The sequence below is a fragment of the Macadamia integrifolia genome, chromosome 12 (genome assembly GCF_013358625.1).
Source record: "Macadamia integrifolia cultivar HAES 741 chromosome 12, SCU_Mint_v3, whole genome shotgun sequence".
NCBI classification, from domain to species: domain Eukaryota; kingdom Viridiplantae; phylum Streptophyta; class Magnoliopsida; order Proteales; family Proteaceae; genus Macadamia; species Macadamia integrifolia.
In genome coordinates, this window is record NC_056568.1 from 754,409 (window position 1) to 764,251 (window position 9,843).

The 9,843-nt window shown below is 39.3% G+C and overlaps 1 protein-coding gene across 1 annotated transcript in view; it reads right to left on the reverse strand.

Moving 5' to 3' along the window:
* Positions 1-9,365, reverse strand: part of LOC122057347 (PH, RCC1 and FYVE domains-containing protein 1-like) — a 29,311-nt gene extending 19,946 nt beyond the window's left edge. Inside the window, exons 1-4 of the mRNA XM_042619416.1 lie at positions 9,113-9,365; positions 8,663-9,049; positions 3,458-3,544; positions 2,158-2,247 (exon numbers count right to left, since the gene is read on the reverse strand). Of these exons, the coding sequence (XP_042475350.1) occupies positions 2,158-2,247; positions 3,458-3,544; positions 8,663-8,731 (246 nt within the window). The 5' untranslated portion in view covers positions 8,732-9,049; positions 9,113-9,365. The remainder of the gene's footprint in view (positions 1-2,157; positions 2,248-3,457; positions 3,545-8,662; positions 9,050-9,112) is intronic.
* Between the last annotated feature and the right edge of the window lie 478 nt (positions 9,366-9,843).

The window sequence follows — 9,843 nt, forward strand, 5'->3', positions numbered from 1 at the left end:
AAAAAAAAAACAAATCTAATTATTGTTCCCACATGTTCGACAAAAGAACACGTGGACCACGCACGGCTCACATAGGAAGGCCATCCTGGGTTGCCCCAAATATCTGCCACGTGGCAGCTCAGTCGGGGACCCAAATTTTATGGGAAGGTAGTGGTGGAATCAAGGTATCCCTAAAGAGGTTTCAGGAACCCACAGGCAAAATTGTATGGGTCAAATCAGCAAGATAACACACTGTTAACCCCAATTAACCCCAAAATCATATCACATATATGCAACTAGTAGTACTTCAATGTCACACAACAGCTTAATGATCGAATGGTTGGATCTCAAATTATAGACTCGCACCAAATTAGAAACAGTGTAAAATCATCCTCTGACCATCATAACAACACAAAACTGTGAATGTAAGTGGTACTCTATAATCAATCCAATCATATACAAAAATCACCCATCCATCAACCCAATATCACAGCAGTTCAGCAACTCACAGACTTCGTAACCAGTGGAGGGAACCACAGATGAAGCCCAAAGTATTGTCGAAGGAAGAGTCTACAGTACTCTTTTAACCCTTCAAAAGATCAGCCACAACTGATGGCTGGATTGGGTATAAATACTCTTGACCAGAATTAGAAACTTACAGTCAGCATTATTCAGCCAAGGGATGGGGCTGAAACTAGCATTGAATGGAGGGTACAGGAAGTCTATACAATACTAAAATATGGCCCAAAGTTGAAGGCCAGATCTGGAGTCGCAGACCGCCAGACCCTGAAGAATACTGCCACAGAACTCCAAACCAGGGTTGCTTCATGAATCTTCTAAACCAGCTTCTGGTAAATCAATGGAGCAGCCTTGAAGGGTTGAAACAGCAATCATAGCAGAGATAAAAGGGTCTCGGCACCTCTCAACAGATCACTAGTTGCAGGTTTAAGAAAATAGAAACTATAGTGAGATTAGAGAAAGGACAGAAGATAAAGGGGGAAGAAGAAGGGGGATATGACCAAGGCCTCTCACCTATGGCCTTGGGCAGTCTCTAACCAAGAGTGTCTCAAACAGCAACAAGCAACAAGCTTCTGTTTCTTCAATCTCAAATTGTGGGGGCTGTAGTACAACCTCTATTTTTATTAATAGCTTCGAACAACCCCCCCCCCTTACATAGAGAGGGGATCTCCTACAAGAAAGCAATCCAATGGAAATAGAAACAAGCCTAGCATATTCTCTAACTACTAGTTACATCAAACTGGGAACTGAATACTAAATAAAATCTACCTTGTAGCTACTTACAAAAATAGAAACAAATATAAAATAAGATCTAATTAAAATCTCCCATGCAAATCACTTAAAGTGGTCCCTTAATGGGCCCAAACCTGGCCCATTAGTTTGGTCCAAGACTCAAGCCACAAGGGCTTTAATGCTGGCCACAATAGTCCATTGCTGGCCCATAAGGGGGCCAAGGATGGGCTGGCTCAATGAGGTTCAGGACTGGCTGTTGCTGGGTCTTCCTCCATCGACCTACATCCAGTAGACTCCAAGGTCCCCTTCTCACACATCCAATTTCAGCCAAACATGGTTTGCCAAGTGGCAAAACAAAACTTTGAAAGTTAGACTATGAGAGACTATACAGCAGTGGTCAGAGTACCGTAACATGCGTGGAGATACATGGGGAGACATGCCAAAACATGGGTGGATATAAGATGGAATTAGGCTCTGAAATTTGACATGTGGCTAATCCTGACCATGTACTCTCTATCCAATTGTCAGAATTTTCACATCATCATTACACGTGGCATAATAAGGTGGTCCTCCAAGGAATACCTTCTTATGTCAGCTGTGCGAAAACATTTTATGCCTTGATAAAATAATTCAAAAGGACAATTGTATTAAATATGGCAAAGGGATTTCTAAACTCAATTATTCAAACAGTGTGGGCCTCAAAAAAATAAAATAAATAAAATAAAATGAAAACCTTGACAAAAAGTTTGCTTAGACCTGCTAATGATTCAGCAAAATACAGAAGAAAAACTAAAGAACTCCAAGTTGTCCTATCTGCGGAAAAAATTAATGAGTGCTACAGATATGCTCTCTCATTCTCCTATTGTTGCCAAAAGTACCATAGGGTGAGCATGCAAGAGACTGTAGATCTAAAGATGACATGCTTACAGTGCGCTGGCCGGGTATAATTCTGGACACGTGGCTTAGTTTAAGGTGCTTCTCCTCTTTCCCAGAGAACCAAATTAAAACAGATTCATCCTGAAAGGAATAGCACCAAAAGAGAAACACTTCATAAATATCACTTGGCAATAGAATCAATAAATGAGCAATTTTGAAGTGCATGCCAAAAATATCAAACACTGTTCTACAGGAAGAACAAACTAAGTGGTACCTAGAACCCTTCATCTTTACTGTATTTTGTACTGTTATTTAAGTTTTCATGAGAATCTGAACTAAACAATGAGTGGAACAATTAGATTGCATTACTTAAACCAAGGGATTGTGCAATATCAGAAAGAGTGAGACAGAGAGACAGAGAGAACCATGAACATCGTACGATAACAAAACCACACCAATTTGAAACTCCTACAGGAACACATTGTCCCAAGCCTAGGAAGATGTACTGCTCGAAAAATTCAAAAGTGAAGCCCCAATCTTAGACAGATTAATTATGTTTATAAGTATGTGCAATCCATCTAATACACTGTGAGCATGAATATAACACAGCAGTAGTTGTGATGTTCTATTCTGTACATAACTTAAAATTCCAGTATGTCACTGATGACAGCTGATCTAACAATGTGAACTCGCTCAAAGTCCCAGCATAATAAGAAATTCAAATCCAAAAATTAATCTTTGTAATCTGTCTCTACGTATGAGCAAGCATGTACCATAAACGTTGTGATTTTTTTATTATCTTATTGCATATTTATTCATTATGTATTGTTGAACAATTAAGACATTGTTCAACAACATCCTCTTCCAAAATACAAAAATTGATAAAACTGGATAATGATATGATATAATGTCTTCTTCCATCCTTTTCAAACAAGGGTTTATGCCTTCTTTTTTTTTCTTTTTTGCAGCTGACGGGTATCTAGGCCTTTGGCCTGACTCGTCCCGCGGGTCCATACTGACCCCACATCTGCATGGACTGGGTCATTCCGGGTTGAATGAGAGCCATTCAACTTTCACTGAAAGCAATGAAGAGCACTAAACACCCCCGTGTAAGTGGCCCAAAGTGTGCCTAGTGGGAGTCGAACTTAGGACGTCCGAGTTTACGGCTCGTACCAAGTTCGTTGCTCAGCAACTCCGCTACCCCCTTGGGTTGGGTTTGTGCCTTCAATCAGAAAAAGAAAAGGCTACATTAAGCCAAAAATCAAATTACAGTAAAGTTACACAAGAACGGTAGATCAAATTACAGCAAAGATACAAAAGAACGCTAGATGAGATGGTTAATAAAACTTACATTTGCCAGTCTGAAGGGACAGAACTTAGGTTTCCCTCTACGTCCATACTTGAGCAAGTATGCTCCCTTCTTAAGAGCAGTAATAGCCTGTTGTAAATCAGACGAGATATGAGTTAAAGCAAATATGGCAGCCAGTGTGGCTGCAATGATAAGAAGAAGAAAGCAATCAATGATTATAAGATATAGTATTAAAAGTTCAAATAAAATGTTAACAACAAAGTCAAAGGAAATTATTTCGGTTCTAGATTCATAAAATCAGGGGGGGGGGGATGAATAGGAGCATATCATACTATTATAAAAACACAAACTATTATTTCCCGTATGGCATTGGTTATTTTGAGAACTTCTCTCTAGTAGCCCATCTTAACTCTATTCGTGTTTTGATATCCTTAGTGGTTAATCTTAATTGGCCGTTGTTTCAACTTGAAATAAAAAATGTCTTTCTATATGATGATCTGGAGGAAGAGGTGTATATGGAGCGACCTCCTACTTATATTGCTCAGGGGGAGAATGCATTAAAGGTTTGCTATCTTCACAAGGCTAATTATGGGTTGAAACAGCCCCCTCGTGCTTGGTCTAACAAATTCAGCAACGTCATTGGTAGTTATGGGTTCACACAGTGCTTCTCTAATCATTCTGTATTTGTTCGTCAGCGTGGGTCCAAGGTGGTTATCCTGGTTGTATATGTGGATGATATCATTATTTTTGTGATGAATCCTCTGGGATTGAGGATGTCAAGCCAAATTTGCATCGACATTTTCAAATGAAAGAGTTGGGACTGCTTAGATATTTTTTAGGTATTGAAGTTGTTCGTAGTATAAAGGGCGTTAGTTTATCTCAAAGGAAGTAAGTAGTTGACCTTCTATCTGAGATTGGGATGTAAGGCTCTAAGCCTGTGGATACTCCTATGGATCCTCATTTGAAGTTTGGAACATGTAATGACGAAGACTTTGTGGACAAACATCAGTACAGGCATCTTGTTGGAAGACTTATTTATCTAACCATTACTCGACCTGGTATTTCATTTGTCGTGGGTATGATTAGTTAGTTCACGAGAAGTCCTAGACAAACCCACTAGGAGGTTGTCTATCATATTTTGAGGCAACTTAAAGGTGCTCTCAGAAAAGGCCTTATTTATCATTGTCTGATATTACGGGTTACTCTGATGCTGACTGGGTTGATACTGATGGTGATCATAGACCCTACTACTAGGTATTTCACGTTTCTTGGCAGAAATGTTGTTAACTGGAGGAGTAAGAAGCAGACAACAATAGCTTAATCAAGTGCAAAAGCTGAATATAGAGCTATTGCACATACGACAGCTGAAATGATGTGGCTAAAGTCTCTCATTCAAGATTCAGGGTTCTCAGTTTCTAAACCATGAATATGTATTTTAATAATCAAGTTGTGATATATATTGCCAACAATCCGGTATTCCATTTGAGGACTAAGCATATTGAGATTGACTGCCACTTTGTGAGAAATGCGGTTCTATATAAGCTAACTTCTACTCTGTTTGTCAACTCGTTCGATCAACTTTGCGATTTGTACTAAGGCATTATTCAGGCCTGCATTTCTCCGTGGTTATTCCAAGCTGGATATGAGAGACATATATACTCCAGCTTGAGGGGGAGTGCCAAAGGGTATCGTGGGTAGTGTGGTGTACCACATTATGGTGTATGTTGTACCATAGTTGCCAAGGCATCACCTAGACATCCAGGCCCCTTGGACGCCTAGGCCATCTAGACGAGCACCTTGATCGCCTTGTCGGTGTCGTCTTACATCTAGACCCCCTCCAATGCCTTGGGTCGCCTAGAAGTCGTGACAACTATGTGCTATACCATGGGATAGTATTTTAGTTGTAACTACATTAGCTCTAGGTTAGCTCATTAGTTGTTATTTCCCTTTATAGTTATAACTCCTTATTGTAATCAGACTAAGTATCTTAGTAGGGTTTACTGAGTATCTTAGTAGGGTTTCCTACTAAGAGCTGTTTTGACTTGGCATTATATACACAAACAAGACTAGCCCACAATAAGGAGATAATCTTATCGTGTTCTAGCTTTCTCTCCTTCTTCTCTCCATAGACTATGCTCTTCTCCTTCCTCTCTCTTTCTCTACTCAAGCATGGTAAGTACTGATTGCAAGTTTCTCTGCTGCTACAGTTAGAATTTATTTACTATAATGCCCTTAAAAAAATTATTTGATACACAATCGCTAATTTTTGACATTCTATTGCATCGTAGTGTGCAATTCATACTAAACTAATGCTTTTATTTTTAATCTGTAAGAGAGTTCACATAGAGTGCAATTTGTTAGTAAGCCTATAAAAAAATGAAGAAGGTGTAAACTGCTAAACATGAGTTCAATAGACTTATAATACAAAACCAAAACTACTACAACATGGCAAAACCAATGCCACTTTAAGCTTGGCAGTGCTTTATCTGGTTGAAAGCAAAGAATAAAATGCTTTGCAGCTGATATGAGGATGTTGATATGGATAAGTGGAAAAACTAGGAAGGTAGAATCAGAAGCGAATACATTTAATGGCAGCTAGCAGGTTACAGGATGAGAAAAAATTAATTTAGATGGTTCAGCCATGTTCCCAAAACCCAACAAATGCACTAGTCAGAAAAAACGATAGGGGTGCTAGAGGTGCTATTAAGAGGTGATAAAGATAACTTATACAGGTTAGCAGCATACAAGACCTCAAATGTTGCAAGATAATGTACAGTAGCCAATCCCAAGCAGTTGGCATGCTAGCAAAAGTGGGGTTTTCCAAGCAACACTTTTATTAAAAAAATAAATAAATAAATAAATATTATGTAAAACTTCTTAGTTTCTTGACCTCGGGACTCCTTATTGTTGTTCATTCTTGTAGCTCTTCGTTTCTCTTTTAATAAAATATGCTATCTATTGCCCAAAAGGAAAAAGTAACTGGTTTAAGGCTTGATTGAGTAGATCTCTACTCTAGGGATCTTATTTTCAAACAATAAGCTAGCACGCTGACCATTGTTTCAGGAATTGGAATCAGAATCGGACCGAGTGACTCACTTGATTTGAACCAGAATCGGCATCACCTGATCCCAATTTCCATTTCCTAGCATTTCTTCCATGCCTCTTTTGGATCGGGTGATCCAGTCAGGAAAGATCTGGATCGCCCAATCCAACCAAATCCTCTGCCACTTTTAAGTCTTTAACAGAGAAAGCGAGCCTACCCCGCAATCAGAATGTCATTACTCCGCTTCCATTGACGCTCGAATGGCTGGATACAAAATCGAAGTTAACCTAATTGATTCCTAGCATTTCACACACACACAGAGTACCTGACGATCAGAATCTCAAATCTTTGATTTCATTGATGCTCAATTGGATGGATTTCATAGAAAACTCACAGTAAATTGGTAACTACACGCTGTTTATGTCACCATCTTCTTCTCCCTTGCATGTGGAGTGCATCATTATAATTGAAGGAGAGATGAAGAGGGAGATCTGGAGAGGGAGAGGGAGAGGGAGAGGGAGAGCCAGAGAAGGAAGGAAAGGGAGAGAGAGAGAGAGAGAGAGAGAGAGAGCAGGGAAAATCCGGCGGTGTTGTGGTGATGGCGAAGTTGGTCGTGGTGTCGGTGCCTCATAATTGAATCATTGTCGTAAACAAGCTTGGCGACTCGACGTGTCATAAGTCTTAGGCCATAACCATACATGTCTTATATGATCGCACATCACGAAACTTCTTAACGTTGTTGGACACCAATAGCTTCACCGACCTGCAGGCAGGCTGAGCCTCTGCCACTCTGGTTTGTCTCTTCCGACTGTTCTGCAAGGATTTGTTGGTCCAAGTTCCAGTGGTGCTGCTATCATCCTTAGAGCAAGACTCAATACCGGTTCCACTGACATACCTCTTCACACGGTGACTATAGAAATCTGACAGAGAGGGAGTTGCAGAGACCGGAGAGGGAAAAGGAGAGCAGCGGCGGATGATACAGCCGATGGAAATAGCAGTGTCAGATTTAATGGTGGGAGATTTGATGCAGTGTTTCTCAGTGTGTGCTAAGGAGCATTGCTTCAGGTTACCATCTTCTTTGTTCTCATACAGAGATTGCATAAGAATAATCAAAGCAGAGCTTGAGAGGGAAGAGGAGAGGCGATTCTTTTATTTATTCATTTAATTCATCATTTCTTTAATTGATCCAGATTTTGCATCATTGTACTCCAGTCAATTCCAACCGATCTAGATCGAAATCACTGGAGACCGATACCGGTTACTTAAACCTGGCTTTTGATCATATAATTATGTGGTTGAGGCACCAGCCTTCTTTCGATAAATACAATACAACCATTCCTCAATTATTGTAGGACAAATGGACAAGCAAATATCATGAAAACCAAAGGTTTTATTTCATAGCACTTCACTTTCAGAAAGTTCAAATAGATTAATTTTACAAACTTTCATCACTATTTGATATGCCATTGTTCATGCTTGGTCATCTTTCCTTTAGATTTAATTTTTCTCTTTCAGTGCTACTAAAAGCATATAGAACAATATAACCATAGTAGAAAAACTACAGAACATAATTTAGGGGTCCATGAACATGATCACAGCACAATCGTACCTCTAGTTTTGATTTAAGAATTCAATTAGCATTCCGGAGAATTCATAATTCCTAAGCTACAGTCCTTTTGTACAACTATCCTGTATAGTTCTAAAGCTACTTTTCTGACCAATTTCCCTCCATTCAAATGCCAATTGAAAGCATCAAGAGAAAGATAGCATCCTGCTACCACTCAGTCAGCTGATTGCGAGGATACATTACTCTGTGGTGAAAGTAAAATGTCAGCTGGGGAAAGAGGTTTTAATTTTCTGTTCAGTTCGCCAACTTAACAAATAACACGTACAGCTACTCTTACAAGTTTGACAATCCAAATTCAGACATATCACTATTATACCTTGGACAAGCATAAGCTTCCTTACTTGCATTACTAACTGCTTCACATTACAAAAATTATCAGGAGTAACAAGAGAGAAAATGTAGCATTTCATAGAACAAACAGAAAAGCTCGAAACTAGCTCGAAACTCTTCTTGCACGCTGCAAGCAAAAATACTGTAGTCAAAGTTTTTGAATCGTTCAGGACCTGGTATGAAGTGTCAAACAAGAAAAAACAAAATCGACAAATTCTGAAGGAAAGCTAAAAGGCTGAACCATTACCTGCTCAACGTCTCTTTCCCCAGAGCCCGACCTATTAAGTTCCGTAGCCATACTTTCAGTTCGAGACATCAAGAAACAAGTTTTCAAACACAATCTGACACTCTGGAGGCTTCATTGAGTCATCCATTCTCAAAATAAAATCCTTCCATACATTCGTTCATTCAAGAACTCGAATCCACCCAAATTTCACATACAAACCCAAAATCGCCAAACTAGACCCAAAATTATCGCTGATGATCGAACCATCCATCTTGATCCATCCAATTTTCACTCCAATTAACACATCTATGCTTTCACAAGTGCTTCAACACTATAAAAACTGCATAAACCCCCAAAGTCCTTCATTGATGCTCAATCGTCTCAGCTCGACGTTGTACTGAAGAACCGCTGAAGTATTATAAAGTTTCAGTGAGAAGACGAAGAACACTAAGAACAACACCAGAAATGTACCTTTAGGTTTTCCAAGAGAATCGCTCAAAGGTATACCCAAACTCCACTGTTTCCGATGATTTTGGGCTTGTTGAGCTCGAGATTCTTGTCGAAGAGAGAAAATCGGAGATTAACCCGCAGAAAACAATCAGAGAAAATCTAGGAAAAGGTGATCAGCTGCAGAGCTCCTGAATAAACAAGAGAGCGAGCTCTTTAACTGGTCGATCCAATGGAGGATAAACAGGTGAAAAAATAGTCCAAATAATAATAAAAAGCTTAAAACCCCTGTTCTCACTTGTCTGAAGCCAAGAGGCCCCGGGACCTCCAAAACAAATTGAAAAAGAAATTGGAAACAATTCTCAAAAAAAAAAAAAAAACCATGTTTTTTCCGTTAATTTCGAAAATGCCACTCACTATATTCCCTTGGATAATGAAACAAACGGTTCATGCCCCCTATTAAAATCTCTACACACGTTCCGACGACCAATGAATATTATTAAAGGGAAAAAGAATCTTAGCTCTAGAGCAGGAAAAGTCCGAACACAGCTCGACATAAAATGACCGTGTTGCCCTCATATAGGGATGTAAACAGACCGGATATAGATCGGATTTGGACTGGATGTGATCGGATCTAGATATTCCTTGACCTAATTTGAATACCCATAAACGGATATGGATATAGATCAAATTTGGAATTTTAATTATCATTTTATGGATTTTTAATTATCTTTTTACCCTTTGACAAATTCGAA